Source organism: Xenopus laevis, chromosome 1L (assembly GCF_017654675.1).
Source record: "Xenopus laevis strain J_2021 chromosome 1L, Xenopus_laevis_v10.1, whole genome shotgun sequence".
NCBI classification, from domain to species: domain Eukaryota; kingdom Metazoa; phylum Chordata; class Amphibia; order Anura; family Pipidae; genus Xenopus; species Xenopus laevis.
The window spans coordinates 120,684,499-120,711,091 of record NC_054371.1 but is presented as its reverse complement, the minus strand read 5'-3'; the positions used below and the strand labels follow the sequence as shown (position 1 = coordinate 120,711,091).

The 26,593-nt window shown below is 36.9% G+C and overlaps 1 protein-coding gene across 1 annotated transcript in view; it reads left to right on the top strand.

Moving 5' to 3' along the window:
• dgkq.L (diacylglycerol kinase theta L homeolog) overlaps positions 1-26,593 on the top strand; it is a 107,405-nt gene that overhangs the window by 70,321 nt on the left and 10,491 nt on the right. Inside the window, exons 7-16 of the mRNA XM_018256662.2 lie at positions 1,925-1,993; positions 7,149-7,249; positions 10,440-10,663; positions 14,061-14,151; positions 15,312-15,366; positions 15,899-15,960; positions 16,270-16,420; positions 17,490-17,528; positions 17,927-18,042; positions 25,233-25,384. Coding sequence (XP_018112151.1) covers positions 1,925-1,993; positions 7,149-7,249; positions 10,440-10,663; positions 14,061-14,151; positions 15,312-15,366; positions 15,899-15,960; positions 16,270-16,420; positions 17,490-17,528; positions 17,927-18,042; positions 25,233-25,384 — 1,060 coding nt within the window. The remainder of the gene's footprint in view (positions 1-1,924; positions 1,994-7,148; positions 7,250-10,439; positions 10,664-14,060; positions 14,152-15,311; positions 15,367-15,898; positions 15,961-16,269; positions 16,421-17,489; positions 17,529-17,926; positions 18,043-25,232; positions 25,385-26,593) is intronic.

Below are 26,593 nucleotides of genomic sequence, written 5' to 3'. Positions count from 1 at the left end.
CCCTTAAAGGGGTGGTTCACCTTTAAAGGAACAGTTCAGTGTAAAAATAAAAACTGTGCAAATAGGCTGTGCAAAATAAAAAAATGTTTCTAATATAATGTATAAAGGCTGGAGTGACTGGATGTCTAATATAATAGCCAGCATCCTACTTCCTGCTTTTCAGCTCTCTAACTCTAAGTTAGTCAGTGACTTGAAGGGGGGGCACATGGGACATAACTGTTAAGTCAGTTTGCAATTGATCCTCAGATTGCTCAGATTCTAAAGCAACAGTTTTGACCTATGTGCCCCCCTTTAAGTCACTGATTGGTTACTGCTTGGTCACCAGGGTAACCAGTCAATGGAAACCAAGAAAGAGCTGAAAAGCAGGAAGTAGTGTTCTGTTCTGTTCTGTTAGACATCCAGTCACTCCAGCCTTTATACATTTCATTTTTGGCTAACTAACTATATTAGAAACATTTTTTATTTTGCACTGCCTATCTATTTACCCAGTTTTTATTTTTATACTGAACAATTCCTTTAATTTAACTTTTAGTATTTATAGAATGGCAAATTCTAAGCAACTTTTCAATTGGTCTTCATTATTAATTGCTTCCATCTGACCCTCTCCAGGTTTCAAATGGAGGTTGCTGACCCCATTTAAACAACAAATGCTCTGAAAGGCTACACATATATTGTTACGGCAGCTTTTTATTACTCATATTTCTATTCGGGCCCTTCCTATTTATATTCCAGTTTCTCATTTAAGTCAGTGCAAGGTTGCTAGAATTATTTGGATCCTAGCAACCAACTATATGAAATTGAAAATTGGAGAGCTGCTGAATAAAAAGCTAAATAACTCAAAAGCCACAAATAAAAAATGAAAACTAATTGCAAATTGTCTCTGAATATCATTCTGCATCACATTAAAAGATAATTTAAAGGTGAACAACCCATTTTAAGACCTTAGGCGTCAGTCTTAAAGCCACTGGATGCAAAAGCATTAAGGAGTGCCGGATCAAAAATCTGGCACTCCATGTTAAGAGCGGAGCTAAAGGTGCAAAGGACATGGCATTGGTGCACCTGCTTCTCCTGCTGGATGGGTCAGTAGAATGCCTATGTGCCTCCTCCTGGCCATCCCTTTTGAATCTAACACAGTCTAATGCAGACCACAGTAAATTCAATAAGCAGTATGCCAATTACAGACTTTTTTTTTCATTTTGCACACTGTGGGGCACATTTACCTAGGGTCGAATATCGAGGGTTAATTAACCCTCGATATTCGACCGTCGAAGTAAAATCTTTCGACTTCGAATATCGAAGTCAAAGGATTTACCGATATTCCTACGATCGAGCGGTTCGAAGGATTTTAATACATCAATCGAAGGATATTCCTTCGATCAGGAAATTGTTAGGAAGCCTATGGGGACCTTCCCCATAGGCTAACATTGGCCTCGGTAGGTTTTAGGTGCGAACTAGGGGGTCGAAGAATTTTTTAAAGAGACAGTACTTAGACTATTGAATGGTCGAATAGTCGAACAATTTTTAGTTTGAATCGTTCGATTCGAAGGTCGTAGTTGAAAAGAGTATTTCTAAACTGCATTTTGCGTGCAGGACCCTATTTAATTGAGAAAGGTAGCACTGCTACTAACAGACCATTGCTTGTGTTTTTCAATACACCTACTTGAAAGTCTACCCTTTTTCATTTGGCATCTATATGCATCCATCAGACACCTTCAGCCCTTAACGTTTCCATTTTCCTGGCATACTGCTGAGATGAACGGGAAGAGTCTTAAACTCATTGCTTTTGTAATCCTGGGGGTATAAGGGAGAATGAACACACAGTGGATGGCAGATGACTTGAATGGTCAGAGAATGAGAAATGATTTTGCTGCAGGGCCCAGTGCATGGTTGTCCTATGCTCACATCTACACTTTTTTTTCTGCAGATGAAGATAACGAAAATGATGGAATAACTCAAGGATCTGTAAAAGAAACACCCACATCTGCTGATTCAAGTATGTGTTATTTTGAATGCTGGCTGTTGCCTACATTTTTGCTATATGAGCAAATGTTTTCCCACCTCTGCAGTGTTACTCCTCATAACTAGCTGATTAGTTTAGGTGTCCAGAAGAGTGATAGTGACCCTTTAAAGCTTAGCTTCATACTGTCACAGTTTTTCGTTTTTTAATATCGAGGCAAATCTCGGCTTATTCAACAAAGTTTGTAGTCCTCACTAAGCAGATCGGTATTGTCTTTGAGAACATAAAATTGGTCATATCTGCTCAAAGCCATCAGACGGGTGGACATTTGTTTTTAAACAGCTATTAGATATTTGCATTTTATGTTATGCCCAATACATTTGCGGCACTTGGGCATTCATCGGATTTGTGCATCTCAGCCTAATATAAAAACAAAAATGTATATTATTATTAGAATGTTTGGAAATGTAAAACCATGCATTTTCACACCATTTCTAACTAGATCCCAGAATTAACATGCCTTTCATTATTGTTTGGGTGGAGTAATTTTCCTAGTGTACGTCCTTTAAATATAGCAACGGTCACATTGATTGTTTGTTCTTGTTTATGTGGCAATGACATTCAGGATTTTATTTTTTCATAGACACACACTAATTTGTTTTCAGAAAGTATCTATATCTAGTATCTATATTTAGATCATACCTTAATCCCTAGGTCTTTGAAACAATGTACTATAAACCATGTTCTTTAGGAATCTAACTTGTGTTAGCTTTGTTCTCACCTAACCAGTTTTGTGCTATTCATTTCCTTAAGCAATTGAGCAAGGAAGCATTCTCACCTTTTAAATGCAACCAGTAATTATATTCACACTCCTAAACTGTGCACTATTATAATCAAAATAACAGATTTTGCTGAATTCCTAGAATACCTCTGTGTTATTATTGAAACATCATATAGAGATATGCTAATATTTTTTGGGTGCAATAAAAATGAATCTTTTTAAGAGAGTGACTAATATAAAGTACACATTTGTGACTTACTCTAACACTGCTTACCTTACCCCATGTTGCTTTTTAACCATGCCCACACATAAAGATTCAGATTAAAGGAGAAGTAAAGCTACTGAAGCAGTTTATTGTTAATAGATTAGGCACAATAGTGCAAGCTATAACAATATATTTATTATGTTGAATGCTTTACCATACCTAAGTAAACAGCTCTAGAAGCTATCTCTGTTTGTTCAAGAAACAGCTGCCATGTTAGCTTGGTGTGACATCACTTTCCCTGCTCAGTCATAGTTCTGGGCTCAGATTACAGCAGGGATGGGAGGAGGGAGGGAGAGAGGAGCAAACTGAGCATGCTCAAGCCCTAGCCCAGAAGGTTTATGCTGAAAACGGGAAGTCTGATACAGAAGCCCATGTGTACACAATAGAAGGAAAGAAATGCAATGTTTTTTTTTTACTTAGAGCAGCATTACTTTGAGGGTATACTGGTGTATTTATATAGACCTTTCTCATAAAGCTTAATATTAGCTTTTCTTACAGATGTGAAATGTACTTGTCCCATCTTTTTCCATCTCTTTTCCATTTCCTTTAGATTGCTGTATTTTTTTATTTTTTTTCCCAATTTAGAGGTATCCAGACAACCCTTCTGCAGACAGCTAGCATGTGCTAGGCAGCCAATCCCTGTCCAGAGAAGAGGGAGATCCTGATATAAGAAATAAAGGGTGTGAAACTCAACACACAGAACCATAACTAGAGTGCTTTGTAACTAATATGAGTTGTTAGTGTTATATAATATGTTGTTACAGATCTAGTTATTTTTCTTACTGAAAGAAACTTATCCATCACTCAAGCACAAACAAATTCTCTGAAACGATTAACAACACATAACTAATGCTGCAAAAGTGGAACTGTTTTTATTTGAATTCACAATGTGTTTATTATGAAAAATAATGCACTGTCTCTTCCAAAATTTAAGAATAGTCATTGATAATTTCTATGACCAGTATAAAAACTATTAGCCTATAGTCTTAAAATCTAAAATGCCCATTCTTTACTTAATTTATAATCTCCTGGCCTGTGTGTGGGATCAAATCAATAACCTTTGCAACAATAGTTCCAAAAGAAAAAAACACTTGGTCCAGGACTGTGTAAGACTCTATATGAAGTCTTTGGTTAGCTGCATTTTACTGACTCCAGTGGAGATTCAACAAAATGTGATGCCCGTGGGCTTTGGGTTCACCCACTGTTCATGGTTTAAGGGGAGTACAATATAAGGTATTTTGATCACCACAGCGGGGGTCATTTATAAACAGTGGACAAATTTGCTCCTGGTATGTAACTTATGGCAACCAATCAGATTGCTTTCAGTGCTTAACCTGCAGCTGGCTGAAAAAAATTACTGATTGGTTGCTATGGGTTACTGCCCAGGAGCAAAATTGCATAAATAAACCCCAGTATGGCTTACACCTGTTTTAAAGAGTTGTGAAGTAATGTCACATCTACTGTAGTGTATGCAGAGTCTCAATGGGCCTGCGGAACACCGGGAAAAAACCCGGTGGGCCGCGCCAGCCCAGACCCACTCCAAGCACCACCCCCTGACCTCCCCTCCTGGCCCTGATCGCTTTGCATCTTCAAGGAAAAAAGGTACATGCAGGGTGGGGGGCCAAGGCTACACGTGTTTTGTGCCCCTTAATCTATCCAGTGATGATTATGATTTGCATTTGGCATGGGGGACTCTCTCCATTTTGTGGCAGTACATAAGTGTAATGTATTTAAATGTAAGCGATACAGACCAAGTAAGTGTTTGCATTAATTCATCTGCATAAATTTGGAATTTGTAAAAGACGATATAGTCTTGGTGGTCCATACTACTTTGAAGTAGGAACTTGGCACCTGCCAAAATGCATTCACAAAGGAGCAGAAGATGTGGAGGCTTGACTTTGGTTACCCTTTGGCTTCCCAATTAAAATGCCCTATATCAGCTGAAATATGGAGTGCAGGCTTGAACTGTATTAAAGAGAAAACTACACAGCAAATAATTTTGTTCCTTTCTTGTAATTATTTTTGTTAATTGATTTATTTCTTAAAACAAAATCAAATGTACATTGGGAGGTGGCCTATAGTTTTATATTCCACAGTAAAGATGAAGTGTTATAGCAGAGCTTTTGCTGGCTGCAGATCTTTATTTGAGCATTGTCTCTTTCCAAATTTTACTGGAAAAAAGATGTTCATAACTACTATAGGTCTTGCAAGTTCAGGTTCAGAAATAGAGCAGGATATCCTACAGTTACACTGACATCAGTTTCAAGAAAAGGGAACACATAAAACAATATTTATGGATTTGTGTATCTATTAATGTAGACAGTACGGGAAGGAAGCTTTGTAATTTGGAAATAGTTTAACACAGGAAAGCCAATAACAACAATATGTGTAGTCTATGGAATTAATTTCCTAGGACACACCTCCTCATTTGTGTGCCCGGAAATCCTTTTAAGCAGGGTAAATGGTCTTGGGAGAAATCGTATCTATTTATATCCATGGAGCAAGTAAGACAATGTGTGCTTTCATTTCACCTAAATTCATTCATTATATTGTTTAGGATTCAAACTGGGTTAGTGATCTCTATTGCCACAGTAAAAAGTATTTTTTGGTGTACATGCACAACAGTAGGGACTCTGTCATAAAGGTAGATACTGTACTAATGTCAGAGAATGCAGTTTATACAGACATAATTTACAGGATGGGGCGTGGGAAAATCACCATATTGTAGGTTATATGCCAGTTAAATAGTATAGAACATTTGCAGTATAAACTTTGTTGTAAACATACATTATAAAGGGTAAAACACCCTTTAAATGGCTTTCTAAGGATGTGCATTTATTACTTAGGATGACCCACAATAAACTGCTTTAATAGCTGAATGCTTTTCTAATAACTGTGGCAATAGCAATTCTAGCAAGCAAACTTTATACGTTGATTTTATTTCCTTTGGGACCCTCTCCTTCATTTGCTAAATTCTCTCCCTGTCAAAATGCAGTCTTTTTCCTTCAGGCAGCATCACGAGAATATGACATTGTGGAATTCTAAATGAGGCACTCATTTACTTCTGTATCCCATCTTTATTATTTCAACCCACAGATTTCAAGAAAGATATGTCTGTAGTGAAGGCTGCTGTCAGGCTTATCCACCTCATCAGATTTTCTTTATTCTTTTTTTTAATTCACCACCCCCACTTTGTAATAAAAAATCCATAACCAAATCCATAACTCCAGCTGTGGCACCCTCTGCTGAAATAAGCAAATGTAATCTGGTACTATTGCTGCTTCTTCTTCTTCTTCTTCTTATAAACTCAGACAAACGCTTGCATTCCCCCATCTGTGTATCTGTGCAGCCTGTGTATTTGGATTACAGATAGAGGTTATTTTACAGGGGTTTATATACGGACTGGGTATTGCATTATCTACCTACTCCAACTCCCTCAATTACTCTAAAAACAGTACTTTCAATTTCAGCTTTTCCCCCTGTCAATTACAAGAAACAACACCATATATATTCCTAATTAAGACAATGGGTATATATTAGATATTATTTTTCTCACAGACCCTATTAACTGCCACTTTAAAGTGGTAGTGACACATTTCACATTTATCAGGAATGTGTCACTAAACATTAATAAGCTCTTTAGTGAGAAAATTAATAAGTTATTGAAATTTGTGAGCTACATTTTCCCCCTTCTTCTCCACAGACCTCCATTAGTGCTCCTCTTTCTGCGCCTTTGAAGTTGATGTCAGGCTTGGGGAGGTGGGCGAAATTTCAGATAGGCTATGGAAAAATATAACCAATACTTAAGACCATTGGGAGTTTGGTTTAGTCCGCCCTCGAAATGTAAAGGTGATTGCCGGGGAAAAGAGCTGAGTCAGACTCAGGCATTAACAGGGGTCTGCGGGGAGACAGAGGGGCACAGAGGTCGGTCATGAGGCAGTTGAGAGTTTTTTACAGTAGTAGTGACACATTTCTGATAAGTGTTCCTGTCCCTTTAAGTCCTGTAAAACACAATGCTGTCACATATGGGGTTGGGTTTTTATTGTTATTTTAAGGTGGGTTTATGCCAACACTAAGATCTTAACTTTTTATTTTTTTATTGGTTTGAATTTATTTGTATGTTATTGTATTTCCTTTCATTTTAGGCAAACAAAGTTTAAAGATTTATGATGGTCATGATGCTGTGAAGCGCAACCAGCCCAGAATAATCTCAGTACCAAGGATTTCAAAGAGTGAAGAAGTAGTGGTAATGTGACTTTTTTCAATTAGCATGAGCTTCCAACTCTGTCATGATTTTTATGATGTCGTTTTTATTTCTAAATTACACTGTTTACACTGCAAATAATTCACTCTACAATATAAAATTGCATTCCTGAACCAGCAAGTGTATTTTTTTTAGTTGTAATATTGGTGTGTAGGCAGCCATCTCAGGTCATTTTGCCTGGTCACGTGCTTTCAGAAAGTGCCAGCACTTTAGGATGGAACTGCTCTCTGGCAGTCTGTAGTTTCTCAATGTAATTGAATGTGTCGCAGTGGGACCTGGATTTTACTATTGAGTGTTGTTCTTAGATTAACCAGGCAACTGTTATCTTGTGTTAGGGAGCTGTTATCTGGTTACCTTCCAATTGTTCTGTTGTTAGGCTGTTGGGGGGGGGGGGTGATATCACTCCAACTTGCAGTACAGCAGTAAAGAGTGACTCCAGTTTACCAGAGCACAAATCACATGAATGGGGGCAGCTGGGAAACGGTCAATATATCAAGCCCCATGTCAGATTTCAAAATTAAATATAAAAAAAATCTGTTTGCTCTTTTGAGAAACGGATTTCAGTGCAGAATTCTGCTGGAGCATCACTATTAACTGATGCATTCTAAAAATGTTTTTGTTCCCATGACAGTATCCCTTTAAAGCCAGCTAAAATGCTAAAAAAGGTAAGCACTGTTACGGGATCTGTTATCCAGAATGTTTTGTACCTGGACCTTTGGGGATAAGAATTTCTTAAGACCATTAAAACACAATTAAACATTAAATAAACGAAACAGAATTATGTTGCCACCAATTATGATTGTTACCATCAAATACAAGGTCTTCCTGTAATTGAGAGCTTTCTGCATATTGGGTTTCTAGATAAGCGATCCCATACATATACAACTTTACCCACGTGATATTCAGGGTGCTGTCAGAAGAGTGGTTATTAAAGGGATACTGTCATGGGAAAAAATTTTTTTATCAAAATGAATCAGTTAATAGTGCTGCTCCAGCAGAATTCTGCACTGAAATTTCTCAAAAGAACAAACAGATTTTTTTATATTCAATTTAAAAATCTGACATGGGGCTAGACATTTTGTCAATTTCCCAGCTGCCCCCAGTCATGTGATTTGTGCCTGCACTTCAGGAGAGAAATGCTTTCTGTCAGGCTGCTGTTTTTCCTTCTCAATGTAACTGAATGTGTCTCAGTGGGACATGGGTCTTTACTATTGAGTGCTGCTCTTAGATCTACCAGGCAGCTGTTATCTTGTGTTAGGCTAGGGGCACACGGCGCGATTTCGCCGCGATTCTGCGCTGGGCGAGTTGTCGCTGCGTTTTTTAAGCCGAAATAGCTTTGCTAACTTTGGCGCTGGCGTCAATGCAAATCGGGACGAAATCGCTGCGCTAATTCACACGCGGCGATTCTTTTTCTACTGTCGCCCGGAAACGCCCAGCGAGGCAACTTCGGACGACAATAGAAAACGAATCGCCGCGTGTGAATTAGCGCAGCGATTTCGCCGCGATTTGCATTGACGCCAGCGCCAAAGTTAGCAAAGCTATTTCGGCTTAAAAAACGCAGCGACAACTCGCTTAGCGCAGAATCGCGGCGAAATCGCGCCGTGTGCCCCTACCCTTAGGGAGCTGTTATCTGGTTACCTTACATTGTTCCTTTGTTTGGCTGCTGGGGGGAAAAAGGGAGGGGGTGAAATCACTCTAACTTGCAGTACAGCAGTAAAGAGTGATTGAAGTGTATCAGAGCACAAGTCACATGACTTGGGGCAGCTGGGAAATTGATATGTCTAGCCCCATGTCAGATTTCAAAATTGAATATAAAAAAATCTGTTTGCTCTTTTGAGAAACGGATTTCAGTGCAGAATTCTGCTTGAGCATCACTTTTAACTGATGCATTCTAAAAATGTTTTTGTTCCCATGACAGTATCCCTATAAAGCCAGCTAAAACGCATTCTGTTTGTCAAAGGTAAGCACTGTTATGGGATCTGTTATCCAGAATGTTTTGTACCTGGACCTTTGGGGATAAGAATTTCTTAAGACCATTAAAACACAATTAAACATTAAATAAACGAAACAGAATTATTTTGCCACCAATTATGATTGTTACCATCAAGTACAAGGTCTTCCTGTAATTCAGAGCTTTCTGCATATTGGGTTTCTAGATAAGCAATCCCATACATATACAACTTTACCCACGTGATATTCAAGGTGCTGTCAGAAGAGTGGTTATTAAAGGGATACTGTCATGGGAAAAAAATTTTTTATCAAAATGAATCAGTTAATAGTGCTGCTCCAGCAGAATTCTGCACTGAAATCCATTTCTCAAAAGAACAAACAGATTTTTTTTTATATTCAATTTTAAAATCTGACATGGGGCTAGACATTTTGTCAATTTCCCAGCTGCCCCCAGTCATGTGACTTGTGCCTGCACTTTAGGAGAGAAATGCTTTCTGGCAGGCTGCTGTTTTTCCTTCTCAATGTAACTGAATGTGTCTCAGTGGGACATGGGTCTTTACTATTGAGTGCTGCTCTTAGATCTACCAGGCAGCTGTTATCTTGTGTTAGGGAGCTGTTATCTGGTTACTTTCCCATTGTTCCTTTGTTTGGCTGCTGGGGGGAAAAAGGGAGGGGGTGAAATCACTCTAACTTGCAGTACAGCAGTAAAGAGTGATTGAAGTGTATCAGAGCACAAGTCACATGACTTGGGGCAGCTGGGAAATTGACAATATGTCTAGCCCCATGTCAGATTTCAAAATTGAATATAAAAAAAATCTGTTTGCTCTTTTGAGAAATGGATTTAAGTGCAGAATTCTTCTGGAGCAGCACTATTAACTGATTCATTTTGAAAAAAAATTTTTTTCCCATGACAGTATCCCTTTAAGTACATTATGTGCACTCATGGTGCCCAGAGCCACATCAATGTATACTGTAGGTAAGAAACAGGCCAATAATATATTGGATTTTAATATGAGGGGTTTACATGTCCTTTAACCGCATAATTGTGGCTTGAAATACAAATAAATTGGTCAGTCTCTCTGAAACCCTTGCAACCTTTTCTCTTACCTTTTTTAACTATACATATGCCATCAGGGGTCTAGTCAGAAGTGTAACACAAGGCTTTAATGTAAACAGAAGAAATTAAACATTGCCTCTTCCACCCTATTCTCCCTGTTTACAGGAAGCTGCCCTGAGAGCTTACTACATTCCAGATGACCCCCAGGAATATGAACTTCAGACATTGACACAGCAGTCTTTAGTCAGTGATGACATTATAAACAGAAATGGTGCAATGGAGGATGGCAAAGTTGGATCTGTGTTCAAGGAGGCCACCCCTGAAGCTTGGATCATAAGAGAGAAACCAAAGGAGCGTGAAATTCTAAAAATATACCCTGGATGGATGAAGTACGTGAAATGTATTGCTATCAGTACACAATTTGAGAGTAGTAGATGATCTCATTTAGTTATAAAGTTGTGTACCTTTCCTGAAATAATGAAGTCACTATTCACAATCTTTAAGCAGTCTCTCTCTCTCTCTCTCTCTCTCTCCTCACACACTCACACTCTCACACACACATATACATTTGGACAGCAATTTACCTGCCTAGCTGGAAATGTGTTGCCCGTGAGACAAACTATAGATGACAAATCTCCCACAAAAGTTTTCCCCACCAGCATCAATTGGTTTTAAAATCTAAGTGCTGCAAAGCCTCCCAGTTTCCTTGTACGGCAACTTAGGGAGACTTGGGTAGAACGAAGCAGCACATAGGTTTTACCACAGGTGATTTCAGTTATTGCCTGTGGAGAAGCATTTGCCCTTACATTATCACGCAGAACCACTTCAAGAGTTGGTTATTTTAAAGGATAGTTAGCTTTAATTCATAAAGGGAATATACATCAATGGACTCCTGTTTGAAGAGATCATTATTTCTGAGAGGGGGATACTTAAGAGTAACAGAACAGAATTCTTAATTGATTATATTGAGATGACTGACTCAATATAATATACAATCAATATAAGACTGACTTCAATTTTCATGGTTTGTAGTTAACCTTTAAAGAGGATGTTTACTGTATATTATGTGAAATTCAATACCAACTGCAAATTGCCTTGATACTACTGTCTACATCATGCTAAAAGTAAATTTTAATCTGAATAACCCCATCCTTTTAATCTGTAGAAGTACAATAACTTCCTGTTGAAATCACTTTTTCAGATATAGTCCAATGCTTTTATGCAATTATGCATCTGTGTTTGCTCTTTACTTTTTACATTGAAAAACAGGAAGATGCTGGTAGTTTGACATTATGGTATTTAACCATTTGAATGAGGATGTGGTGATGGCAGATAAGTATTCTTGTGGTTTAAAAAAAAGAGTTAACGCAGCTTTGTTTTCAGAATAGTGAATGGGGTGTATAAGCATTATAAAGAAATACCATAGTAAAAGGGCCTAATTCATAACTGGCACGAATGTTTAAGAAGTTTTCATACAGGTACGGCACCTGTTATAGAGAATGTTTGGGTGCTGGGGTTTTCATTTGGATTTAAAGGGCTTGTTCGCCTTAATTAACGAACTTTTAGTATGATGTAGAGAGTGATACTCTGAGACAATTTGCAATTGGATTGTTGGTTGTTGTCTTAACCCTTTAAGTGCCAGCAGAACTTCCCAGCTGTTTTCTTTTAACATTTTGTGCTTACTCTCAATTTAGGGGCATTTCCTGCGGTGGGGGGGGGGGGTTAGGAGAACTATGCATCGTTTCTTTTCAGGAGAGACTAAGATTTATAGATCTTCCTGAGATTTTATGTATCCACTTCTTTACCAAGATTTAGAGCTCTAAATACCAAAAAATAAACAAAAAACAGTTTTTCATGATTCAGGGGTTAATACCATAAAAATATTTGATTTTATGCACAAAAATTGAACTGATTTGGAAAGCCTCAAGTGTCTTGAATGTGCCAATACTGGGTATGTATAGTTTTAAGGAGATTTCTGACTTCAAGAGAGCAGTAATTCCCAGCAGTAAATAACCGAATTTTCAAAGCAGAATATGGCATACTTTTACATTACAAAGCCAAAAAATCCTGGAACAGTAGGTTTACCCCAGGAAACCATGTATTTTTGAAAAGTACATATTCTTACGAATCTATGGGTAATAGGGTCTTTCTACCCTGAAGTACCAAACATCAAAGCTTTTCTGAACTTAGCGATTGCTATGAAAATTCTAAAAAATCACCTCAAAATTTTCACTTTGCAAGTGTGTATTTCCCACATAGCATTAGATACCAAGAAAAACACCCTAAATATGAATCCCAGAGGTCCACTGAACAGTTTGATTCCCATTGTGCATAGGATCACGAAAGTATCTGGCATATAGACACACCAAAATGAAGTTAGTTCATACAAATTAAATTCAGCCACATTTACTGCATTTTTTTGTGGGATAAAAACACAAAAAGATCAGTTGACCCCACAAAACCATATATTTTTGGAAAGTACACATCCAAAATTGGTAACCATGTCTTTCTATTCCAAACTACCAGGGCTGTGGAGTCAGTACATAAATGCTTCGACTGATTCCTCAGTTTATGGTACCTCCAACTTTTTACTCCTCAAACTGTTCATTGGACCTCTGCCATTCATATTTAGGATGGTTTCACTTGGTTCCTTATGCTTTGTGGGACACAAGATGCCATAACTCCAGCATAACAACAACAAAAACAGAAAAGAGGAACAAAATTTTTTTTTGACCATGCGGATTTTATGGCCACACCCCCTAATGAAGGTGAATTGCCTGTGAGTTTCAGTTCTCCCAAGAGACCTGCTTATCTTAAATTGTTACAAAGTATCCATGTACACTCGCTTGAGCTCTGCCAAAAAGTCTCTTATTTTAATTAAGTTTCAGAAACTTTGTACCTATTTCGGGCATCAGTGCAGGTGATCAAAGCCAAACTTGGGACGTTTCAGTAAGAAACCCGGGACTGTGAGCTGAGCTGTCAAAATCTGGACTGTCCTGAATAAAACGGGACAGTTGGGAGGTATGAGATGCTGGAAAGTGAAAGCTTTAAGGCGAGTTTTAGGTATTTCATCAAAACCAACAATTTTGGAAAAGCATTGCAACTCGTTTGGATTAGTAAGGAATTGTTGCCCATTTTGGATTCGGCTGATTGTGTACTTTGCAAAAATATATGGTTTTGGGGGGTCAATTTATCTTTTTGTGTTTTATCCCACAAAAAAATGCAGTAAATGTGTTGATTATTCACTAGCTGAGTGACCTCCAGGACATTTTGTATGCGCTAACTTCATTTTGGGGTCTCTTAAGTGTTAGGTACTTTGGTAATCCTATGCACAATGGGTGTCAAACAGTTCAGTGCACCCCTGGCATTCATATTTAGGATGTTTTTAAAGGAACAGTAACACCAAAAACTGAAAGTGTATCAAAGTAATTAAAATATCATGTACTGTTGCTCTCCACTGGTAAAAGCTGTGTGTTTGATTCAGAAAGACTACTATAGTTTATTTATACAAGGTGCTGTGTAGCCATGGGGGGCAGCCATTCAAGCTGGAAAAAGGAGAAAAGGCACAGGTTACATAGCAGATAGATAAAAAACACATTGTATTGTTATGTGCTATGTAACTTGTGCCTTTTCTCTTTTTTTCCAGCAGCTTGAATGGCTGCTCCCATGGCTACACAGCAGCTTATTTATATAAACTATAGTAGTATATATACACTCACACACAATTTTACATATATGTGTATATTGTATTGACAAATGTTTTGACTTGTCAACATTGCATCATAGGGTCGGTGTGGCATACATTTCTATTCCAGTAAATAAAGAACATACAGTTCAAGCAGTAATTCAGGAGGTTCTCATACAGCTTGGACGTCAGGTAAATCTTCAAATCATTTTGTATTTAGCTAGCTATATGGTTGGCTTAGTAAGTAGAATATACTTATTCACATTTGTATTTACTTTTCCAGTATATATTTTATCGGTTTATAATTTTATGGAAATAAACCTTAAAAAGGGTCTTACTGGTCAAGAGGTTTTTTTGACTACCGCCTACTTTCGTTTTGTTTTCATTAAACTCTTAACAACTAAAAATATGCTCAAGCTGAGCCCTGGATTTAACATGGCAAATTATAAACAATCATCTTTGTTAACACAACCCCTAAGCAAGAACATATACCAACCATGGCTTTGATCATGAATTAATAGCATCCATGTACCCAGGAGCCTTTTGAAGCTGGAGCTAAGCCATACAATGAAAGAAAATACCAGCTTATCATAACAACATACTATATATAAAAATCAATACCTTTGAAGCGGGAGGCATTGCAATTTGGAGAGGGAGTGCAATTTGGCTACTGACAGTAAATGCATTGTTACCTAGCAACTAGCTATAACAGTAGCAAATCTTGCCTTTAACATGATGGTTAAAGCATAAAACCCAACAGACAAGCCCCTTGACTTACTGGCTCAGGTAGCCATGGCCCATCTCCTTCTCTTTCCATGGGGCTGCAGGATTGCTTTAATTTACCTTATTTGCCCTATAGACTTGTGTACCATAGTGACCGTTGTAAAGTGTTTCCTAATAATGACTGTAAGCTTGTTTCTTTTTCCATGATGTGTAACTTTCATGTGGCTATATATCTTGCCCTCTTTTTACCAGGTTGCTATTGGTAAACTTGATGTAAGCGTATTGCAGCATTTATAATTTAATTAGCATTAACTCTGCCTGTAGGGAGCTGTGTTTAGTTCTGCCATCCCCATCAATTTTCAGGGGCTGAAAAGCCAAATGTGATGTCGTGCTTGTGTTTTATCTCACATGTTACTTCTATGTTCATTATTTTAAGTAAATACGTCATATCATAAAATTGCAGTTACTAATTGCTGCAAAACTGATACAATGTATTTCTCTTCATCTTTTTTATTTTTATCTTTTTTAATCTCTCTGGTTGCTTACTTATAAAGCAGGAAAAGATGGCAAGAATTTTTTTATGCAATGCACCATGCTTATTTAGAAAATGTTTGCTTTTGTTTTTCTAGAAAGAAAATCTGGAAAATTTCAGGCTGGTGGAAGTCCTTATGAGTAGCAAGCAAGGTAAGAAAATTATATCTAAAGCATGTATAACAATGAAGTTACTTCCCTGTTCCCTTTGTAAAATGAAAAGGTAAGGTATGACTTGTCATTGCTTCCTTCCACATCAAACTTTAATATGGAATACACAGTTTCATTGATCTGCTGGGAAAGCATTAAATCCATAAATATTAGTATAGGAATTGGGGAAAAAACTAGCATGGGATTTGACATCCCAGTCCAGTCTCTGGCTATTTTGTGATAACAAGCCCCGATGGATTCCTTATAGTTCCTGTCAATCGCGGATCTCTTGGGAAAAAAGCTGCAGCATTACCAGATCAAAATTTGATCAGTCTGCCCCATGTAAAGTAATATAACCCTCTCTACATATATTTAGTAATTTTTTTCATTGGGTTTGGTATGCTTGGCTGCTAACATTATCAGCATGAAGGTAAAGCTATTTTAAAACAAATGTTTCACTTTAAGCTACATCTCTGAAGGGTCTCCTTCTTCAGCATAATTTTAGAAATGTTCCTTTTTCTTCCCAATGTTCTAGTACAGAGGATGGTTTTGCCATTTGAACAAATCATTTTTGACAGACTTAATGAAGTACAAAAGGTTAGTATTAAGACTTTGAAATAAGTGTGCTTTATTTAATCCTGTTTAGAATTCTTATGCCTAACTCTCCTTTTCATCTTAGGTGACTCTTGCAAGTTGGATTCTCCTATCTTGATTTGTTTTGTAGTGTGTGTGTGTGTCTGAATTGATATAATGTACTAGTTCTTACAGTGTTGTGCACCCCTTACTCCTCACAGTGCTACAGGATGTGGTGGAACTACATAAATAAATTCTGTAGTTAAAATACTGTCGTCTGTCTAAATAAAGTAAAATGTTAATGTAAATAGTTTCTTTCTTTTTTTTCTTCAGACTTCCATTCGCCAGATGAACCAAACAAGATTTTATATTGAAGAAAATGAGAAACCTGAAATAAAAATACATATATTAGTCAGTGGTTTACCTCCTTTGCTTTCTAGCAAAGAGTATACTGATATCTTAAAAGAACATCTAGCTATAAAAGGTGAATGTCCATTAACTGATTGAGTTGAACACTGAAAAGCTTTTCAGCATGTGCACTGATGTTATTGATCATATTTGATGACATGATTCATCATGCTCAATGGACTAAGCTAGAGTGACATTACCGAAATACAAGAGATCACTTGACTCTATAGTACTACTGAAAATTGCAGTCTGCTTCAGCTTGACTGATTACTATTGCACTTAAAGACAGGTTGTTGTCATATTACACATTAGGATTAACCAAAGTAACAGAAATGTAACCAATTTTCTGGCCACTATGTTACTGTAGTTAAAGATATAGATATTCCGATTTACAACTTATACTTTCACCCAGCATTTATCGATATATGAATTAATATAAGACTCTCCATATTTTATCATAATGTTTTTGACCTGTCACATGTGCACACAGCACTGACCTTGTGTGTGTTCAGCAACATTCCCAGGAGTGAAATGAGTCCATTTTTCACCCTCCGTGTGGCACAAATCCTTTAGCAAATAAAAGAATGCGAAGACCAGGAAGATAGTGTTGTATAAAATATGAAACTAAAGATATAGAATGGAAGTATATAACTATAAATGAAATACTAGAGATTGCAAGACTGCCAATTTAAAATACAGTTACAAAAACTGTTGTGTTCTAATTGCTACTTCCTTTCCTGTATATTTATTTTTATACATATTCACAAAATCTAACATATGGCTTGCCCCATGTAGAGTGGTCTTTCAAACCTCTGTGGTTGTAGCCCCTCACATATAACTGATGTAGTTTCTGTTGGTATTTTAAGCTGTTACCCAGACAGCTATCCCTCCTATGTGTAATTTGTACAGTAGATACTGAGAGTAAATGCTGTTGCAGATGGCTTAACTCATGTTACCTTGAAAGAACAGACCCATGGATTGGATTTTTGAAGAAGCAATAGTGCCTCTATGGGAGATACTCAGGTTCTACACACGGAAGCTCAGGAAGATGACTAGTCTTGCACTAGATTAGAAAAGCATAACATGGCATTTCTGAACCAGCCAAGTGTAACCATTTTTTTTGTTTTGTGTTTTTTTTTTTACAGATAAATTGGTTTCAGTGATACCAGCTTACTCTCCACAAGGTACACATTTATTAAAAACAAGAACAAATATATGACATCTATATCATATAAGCATGTCAGATCAGGCCCAGATAAGGATGTCAGATCAGGCCCAGGGCCGGTACTGACAGAGTAGATTATGTGGGGAAATGTTTGATTGTTCAGCCGTTGGTTGTTTAAACACAGAAATGCCTATCATCTGCCAAACAGGGATACCAGCATGTCATATTTAAACCTGCTTGTCTCTAAGCATATGCAGATAAGAAATGACTTATTTTGAAAGTAGGGGTAGTTGTCGGTCAGGTGGAAAATGGGCCAGACTGGCTGACATTCTATCTGCTAATGTGTAGTGGTAGTGTGTAGTGGTAGTACTGAAATCTGTGCTTTGTTTTATTTGTTTGTTTTTTTCCCTCTTTTAGGTGCTGTTGTCCTGGAAATTGTATGTTTTTCTGAAGCAGAAAGAATATTTATGCTAGTAAAAGACACATCTATTAACAACAAGCAGCTTCATGGTGTTGTTATCCCTCATATTATGGTAAATTCAAATGTATTTATTCTATTTTGATATTCTAATCCCTGACAAATCTTACATTGAGCAATCCTAAAATGAAGGTGTTAATTACGTATTATAAATATCTGCAAATTTTGGGTCAGTTAGTAGTATTGTAACAAATCTTATTTCTGTATATTTCATGTTGCTTGGAGCTACTAAACAAAATAGTCTACGCTAGTGTTACGACTGTACTATTTCCTGACATTATTTTTAATTTTAAATATCCCTTGATTTTAATGTGACTTTTGTTGTACACGTTAATGGTGCATGATCTGTTCTATATTGTAAGCATTGTTAAAAGTGCAAAAAACTCAAATTCTATTTAAAATAGACATAAAATGTGTACTTCTCTGTTTTTCTGCAGCTGTTGGATTTTCCCAACCCTGACTGTGTAGCTTGCCTATATTTGCTTGCATCCCTTGTAAAGAGCTCTTGTTTGTATTTGCATCTTACATTGATACACTTTTTTACATGTTAAAGCAAATGGTACAAAAGGGTAGTGCATATCATTTCAAGCCCAGAGAAATTGCTGAATACAAACATCTAAGGTTCATGGCACACAGAAGGGTTTGTCGTCCATGGGGAAATCTGCTCTACCTGTGGCAAATGGCCAGAAAATAGCTTTGCATCAGAAAAACGAAAATTGCAGCCGGTAAAATACATACTTTGGGTGATCAATCTAAGGTACAGTATGTGTCTTACTGGAAGCGATTTTCTTTACTCCAGGTGTGTTTAGGGCGATTTGCTGCTCGTGGGTAGCATGTGCCACCATCACCCTAACCAGCATATTTATAAAGCTGTGGAATTGGATTAAGAATACAGTTTACATTGTCATGGTATGCTTTGTGAAGCCATGACTATTTATAAAGCTGTAAAATACAGTTGTGGGTCTGTTATATGGATGTTGTTATGCCATTTGCCATAGTGTCCTATTTAAACAAATAATTGTTCATCTTCGACTGATTTACTTTTTCTCTGTAATACGAAGACAATGCCTACTACTTGACGTTCTCTAAGTGAGCATATATTTATGTTGACGGCAAAACAATTCTTTTGTCTTTTTTTAAATGTTGAAACATTTTAAGTATCCTTAAGTCATTATCTTAAACCTCCAGATCCCAACTATTCTGTATAACAGAACCCATACCTGGTACACTGATGAGCTATTTCTGTGATTACACTGCATGCTGTTAATTCACCTATGAGGACAGCAATAGAGCTTTATAAATACACCATATATTTGGCATAAAATATATATTATCTTGTAAGTATGGCCATAATATTTGCTCTTTCAGTACTGCATCATGTTTGCTTGCATCCAAAAATGCTGCATATAGTGGATTACATGGGCCGGCTATTGAGTAATTTGTGTGATTTATTTGTTCTGATGTGTAACATTAATCTAGTGGTTCCCAAGCTATGTGGGCCTGCTACCCTCAAAACACTGGAAGGTGTGGGGGGTCACAGGAGGACCAGTAACAGGAAACTAGGAGGTGAATTTATATTTATCACCTTGGGCTATCTTTTTTTTCTATATTTGTGTAACTATTTTTTAGCTTGAGAGGGCTCAACCAAAATGTGGTTTGTGAATGATAGTGTTTCTCCTTGTAGGAACAAAACAGACTCTTTTGTTAAAATAATAAAAAAAAATATATATATATTAATTTACATATATAATTATATAATAATTTACTCCACTTTCAACAAAAAAGATAACAGTGGTATGTCTTTCATTTCCCAGGAACATCCGAGTACTCGGGTGTTTTCTGAACAAAGATTTTTAGTGTAGCAGTATTCACTTGTATGAAATAAAATCAAATGTGAAAAACTGGCTGTGCAAAAATGTGGATACCCTTGTAATTTTGCTAATTTGAATGCATGTAACTGCTCAGTACTGATTACTGGCAACACCAAATTGGTTGGATTAGCTCATTAATCCTTGAACTTCATAGGCAAGTTTGTCCAATTATGAGAAAAGGTATTTAAGGCCAATTGCAAGTTGTGCTTCTGCTTGACTCTCCTCTGAAGAGTGACAGCTTGGCATCCTCAAAGCAACTCTAAAAAGATCTGAAAACAAAGATTGATCAGTATCATGGTTTAGGGGAAGGCTACAAAAAGCTATCTCAGAGGTTTAAACTGTCAGTTTCAATTGTAAGGAATGTAATCAGGAAATGGAAGGCCACAGGCACAGTTGCTGTAAAACCCATGTCTGGCAGGCCAAGAAAAATACAGGAGCCGCATATGCAGAGGATTGTGAGAATGGTTACAGACAACCCAAAGATCACCTCCAAAGACCTGCAAGAACATCTTGCTGCAGATGGTGTATCTGTACATTGTTGTGCAATTCAGCGCAATTTGCACAAAGAATATCTGAATGGCAGGGTGATAAGAAAGAAGCCTTGTTGTATACAAAAGCTCATTTAGACAAGCCACAGTCATTTTGGAACAAAGTGCTTTGGACTGATGAGACAAAAATGTAGTTATATGGTCATAACAAAAAAGCGCTTTGCATGGCAGAAGAAGAACACCGCATTCCAAGAAAAACACCTGCTACCGACTGTCAAATTTGATGGAGGTTTCATCATGCTGTGGGGCTGTGTGGCTAGTTCAGAGACTGGGGCCCTTGTTAAAGTTGAGGGTCGGATGAATTCAAACTAATATCAACAATTTCTTCAGGATAATGTTCAAGCATCAGTCACATAGTTGAAGTTACGCAGGGGTTGGATATTCCAACAAGACAATGACCCTAAACACACTTCAAAATCTACAAAGGCATTTATGCAGAGAGAGAAGTGCAATATTCTGGAATGGCCGTCACAGTCCCCCGACTTGAATATAATGGAAAATCTATGGGATGATTTGAAGCAGGATGTCCATGCTCGGCAGCCATCAAATTTAACTGAACTGGAGAGATTCTGTATGGACGAATGGTCAAAAATACCGGAATCCACAATCCAGACACTCATCAAAGGCTATAGGAGGTGTCTAGAGGCTGTTACATTTGCAAAAGGAGGGTCAACTAAGTATTGATGTAATATCTCTGTTGAGGTGCCCAAATGTATGCACCTGTCTAGTTTTGTTATGATGCATATTGCATCTTTTTTGTTAATCCAGTAAACTTTATGTCACTGTTGAAATACTACTGTTTCCATAAGGCATGTTCTATATTAAAAGGAAGTTGCTATTTTGAAAGCTCAGCCAATGATAAACAAAACTCCAAAGAATGTAGAGGGGCTCCCAAACTTTTTCATATGACTATATATATATATATATATATATATATATATATATATATATATATATATATATATATATATATATATATATATATATATATATATATATATAAACAACATGGGGTCGGTGCACCCAGAGCACAAAATGGATGCCTCGGTGCTGGAACAAAGAAAACAATCATATACAGCTATCAAAAAAGGTCCGCACACACAGGACTTAGATGAAAAAGAAAAATGTAGTTTATACATTTTTCTTTTTCATCTAAGTCCTGTGTGTGCGGACCTTTTTTGATAGCTATATATATATATATATATAAACGTTTTGGTTCCGTTCTGGGCCTTTCTCAAGACATTACTTGAGAAAGGCCCAGAACGGGACCGAAACTTTGACAATAAATTTTCTTTTCTAAACTGCATTATGAAGCCCTGGAATGCGTCAATCTTGGGGAACTGCTATCTACAATATATTTGTCAGCACCCAGGCATGAAGAGAACGCTTGACTGAAGTGCACCACAGCTGTAACTATATATATATATATATATATATATATATATATATATATATATATATATATATATATATATATATATATATATATATTCGATCTAATAGCTGTTTATTTGCATTTATTAGTCTAGTAACATAACAAGCGCCTTACAACAGCTCTTCCCCCCCTTGCAGCATAGAAATATGCTGGTATTACTGTCACTGTTCTGTAACATTATCCTTTTTCAACATTTCAAGTACATATTGATATATTCTTCATAATTAAAGACCTGAAACAGCCCCAAAATGTAATTTATATTGACCTGTTTATGCTGAAAGCTCAGTTACTGTAAACTTATTATAGGAGTTTCTTTATGAAACTCCTTCCTTCTTGACCAATAGCTGTTTTTATCCTTTAGCACAGAGTGAAGATTAGTTTAGAAATAAATATTAATATAAACATGGAAATAATTTTTTATAGAAAATATTATGCCAAAAATTGTAAAAGGTACTTCTAGTGCAAATAGGTTCAGTAATATGCGTCATTGCTTTATTGGGCTTCTTGTGGTGCTGCACAAAGAGGCTAACTGATCTTTAAATTGGATTAATTCGTTAATTGGTTTTAAATCTTATCTGTTTAAAAGATCCACAGCCTGTGGTGAATTGATTTGCATGATATCCTTTATAGGCCATACATTGTTAGCTCTAAATGGTTTTATGATTTTAGGGAGGTACTTTATGGATAAGGAATGGGGTATCAAGTGGGAGTCTCAAGTAGGATTTGTGAAGCTGAAACTAAAAGGCCAGGGACCAAATATTTAGAGAAACAGTTTTCTTTATGATGTCTAAAGAAGGCTAGCTTCCCTAACCCATAAGCATGTTTCCTTTTACATTTTAGTTAAAGTTATATGTAACAAAAGTTTCACCAATCTTGGTGATGTAAGCTAACTGAAGACCTGTAAAATATATAGCATGGAGTATTATACAGGTGTCCTATTTTCTTGGGAAAACTGTGGCCTATATCACATTTTGCTGTGGCTTCTGTGTCATAAAACCATGGGGTCATTGTGTCCTATTGCTGGGCAGCTGTGTTATAAAAAATTACTGCAAGATGCTAAAAAGTTTTGGAATTGTTCACATCACTTTAAAAGAGGGTGTGGCTAAAAAAATTGCGGTGGTGCAATTTGCACATTGCATACCAATTCTCCAAAAAGAAAGAAAAGAATGTATGAAAACGGACCTAGCACAATGACATTCCTATATACACATATAATACACAAGATCCATGAATATCCTCTAAATTATATCTTTATAAACGGTGCGTAGTGATGTCATCAGTTATAATCCGAGCTTAGTGATGTCACATGACTGAGGATATTAGAAGTCACCTCGCAGTTCCATGACCTTTTTTATAAAAACACTCAGCCTAGAAACTCCTCTGTAACTTATAATATCCTTATATATTACAAGAGGGGGTTATTTGTTCACTATATACATTTCTTTTCAGACCATTACTGTACAAGGTTTAGCTCTTCCTGGCAGTGGTACAATACCCATTTGCTACAGAAACAAAGAGCGTGTTGTGACATTGACTATGGGCGACGTTTCCTTTGTGGGAAGATATAAACGTAGATAAAATGTGCCCCACCCCCAACATAACCTATTGTAAAGCATGACAGACTGGTAGTCATTTTAACAATTGTGAAACTAGAGCAAGCCCGTACTTATGCACTTTTACACATATATAGATACAAATTGTGATCTATAAAAAAAACACATGCATAAATAATGTCTGAAGTACATTCTATAATGAGTTACACTCCACTACATGATCAATACGTGTTAATGTCACAAGAATGCTTGCAAAGGCATTTAAAGCTGATTCATTTCCTGTTTGCATTTGCACATATGAGATCTGTATATGCATCATGCGCATTGCAAAGAAATTCCAATGCCTATCCATTTTTTGTTTGTTCTAGTTATCTGCTTCAGAGCCAGCGGGGTAAGACATTCACTGCATATGGTCTCACCATGCAGATAAAAGTGATAGTTTGTCCCCTTAGTTGTGTAATAGAAATGCTGTGTATTAATAACCCTTGTGTTATAGTTAGGCATCTTCCTTTTTTGTTTGTGATATCTGTATCATAAGTAACAAAACAAGTGTGAATGGTTAATTGTTTAACCCTCCGCTGTATTAATTAAACAGTACTGGACTCAACCTGTAGGTAAGTCATTTGTCCGTACCCTTTACATACCCCAGTCTCTTCCTTACTCTTAAAATAAGTGTGGATGCATAACTTTTAAGTATATTCATACCCACCTTTTTGGTATAATTATGTTTTGTTGCATTTATAGCAATGGGGTTTCCAGTATATAATTGATTGCTGGTTCCATATAAACATCACATTTAGGTGGCCATACACCACAAGCCTCACCAAATGAGTGCTCAATAGACATTTACAAGTTACACCAAATTGGGGTGATTTGGTTGTTGGTCCTGGGACCAAAGATCAGATCATCCAGTGTGGCCTAGGGCACTACATCAACAACCGATGTGCTCCTTGTCCAATAGGATTTACAAATCTGTTTGATGTTTGACTAGATATCGATTTGGCAGGTCTGTCAGTGGGCTTCATACTGTAGATGGGCCAATGAGTTGTCAACTCGGTCTGGATGGACCAAGTCAGCTGCTTTTATTTTCCTATACAGTGTATATGGCCACATTTCCAAAAACATGAAATCTTGGTAGACCCAAGCAGTTTAGAATGTAATGAAACCCCGTAATGTAAATTCCCTAACCACAACAGCTTAAAGGAGTAATATTCTGTAACTGTTTCTGGGAAAACGTGAAACTGAAAGGGTGATGTACACTTACTTTCTGCATTAGTGCACAGTACATAATAATGTTAAGTAAGTATGTAACTTTAGTTAGTTACCAGAAGCAACTTTTTAATTGGTCTTCAGTACTTCTTTTCCAGGTTTTTTTTTTTTTTTTTTAACTCTTCTGCCTCGTTTCAGTCTATAACTGAAAATGCTTTCTGGCTGTCATTCTGGCAACCTCCCCAGCTACATTAAATGGCACATACAGCTGATGTTGTGTATAATTTACAGATAACCCAATGGATTTTAATGAAAAACATAGGAATTAGAAAGACATATAAGAGAGACACATAAGATTTGAGTGCTGTAGACTTCTAAATCATACATTTTTATAAACTGTGATATGTAGGATTGAGTATGTGGAAATCCACTGCAACAAATTTAAAAGTGAGAAGTGAGGAGAACCATTTCTCTCATACACCTGACTAATGTGGCAAATTATACATCAGTCACACGTTCTCTCTTCCTCAAAACTTTATTTTGTATGAGGATATTCTGTGGCATGTATTTTAAAAAAAAAAAAAAAAAAAAGAAAAAATCTCACCTTGTTTTGTTGATCTAATTTGCAGCATGAAAAACTGCCTCAAGAAACCTGCCCCTTGCTTGTATTTGTGAATCCCAAGAGTGGAGGCCTTAAAGGTCGCGAACTTCTCTACAGTTTACGTAAACTGTTGAACCCACATCAAGTTTTTGAGCTAACCAATGGAGGTCCACTCCCTGGGTATGTTATCTTTTTATCTGAATGATCACAGATGAAATCTATTACAAAAAAAATTATTTTAAGGATAAAACACAAAGGATAATCATAAGGTATTATATTTGTCCCTCAGCAAGAAAATGACTGATTGTGGTGAAAATTTAAATTATTTTTGTTTTTATAGCTTTCTTTATATAGCGCTGACATATTCCACAGAGTTTAACACAGTTTCTACATCATTTACATCATCATCCTGTCCATGTGGAGCTTACAATCTAAGATCCCCATCACATTCATACAAACTATAGCTAATTTTATTAGGATCCAATTAAACTGCCTGTATGTTTTACAGTGTGGGGGGAAATCACAGAAGGAAAAAAAAATACATACACAGGGAGAACATAACAGTAGATTAGTTTTGCTGAAAGATTACTTTTGATCAGAGCACCTCACATTTTGCCTTTAAGGGGTCCTCCACCCAAAAAGTGTTTTCTGTAATTCTAAGCAACTTTCCAAAATACAATAATTCAGGCCCACAAGCAGAAATTAACATACAACAAGTTTTCTTGGCCTCGCCCACCCCAGGCCCCACTCTAGACCCCACTCACCCAGGTCTGGACTGAGAGTCAAAATAGGCCCTGGCATGTCAAGTACACAGAGGCCCAAAGAGCCCCCACCAGCTCACTAAATATTGAGTGTCTATGGCAACTTACAGCAGCTCCTCTGGCATTTGCCAGAACCCACAAATTGCCAGTCCAGGCCTGCACTCCCCACACCATAGTAAAAAGTGCACACAGACATGAGCGCTAAAACAGTTAAAACACTTTTAACAAAAGATTATTATGCCTCCTGCTTCAATGTGACCCTTTAAGCAGGTACCTACTGTAATCTAAATTGCATGTATTTGTCTCTATTTCTAATGTACAAATAAGATACATTTGGTTTATCCCTTAGTAAAAAAAACAGTACTAGTGGCAAGGACCCCCTATACAAGTTACAAAAAAAACACGCCCCCCCCCACGAATTCAAAAAACATTGGTGGCCAGGGCTGTGGAGTCTATACATAAATCCTTCAACTCTGACTCCTCAGTTTATTGTACCTCTGACTTATCTGGTTTTAAAGAAACAGTAACACCAAAAACTGAAAGTGTATTAAAGTAATTAACATATAAAATACTGTTAGCATGCAATGGTAAAAGCTGTGTGTTTGCTTCAGAAAGACTACTATAGTTA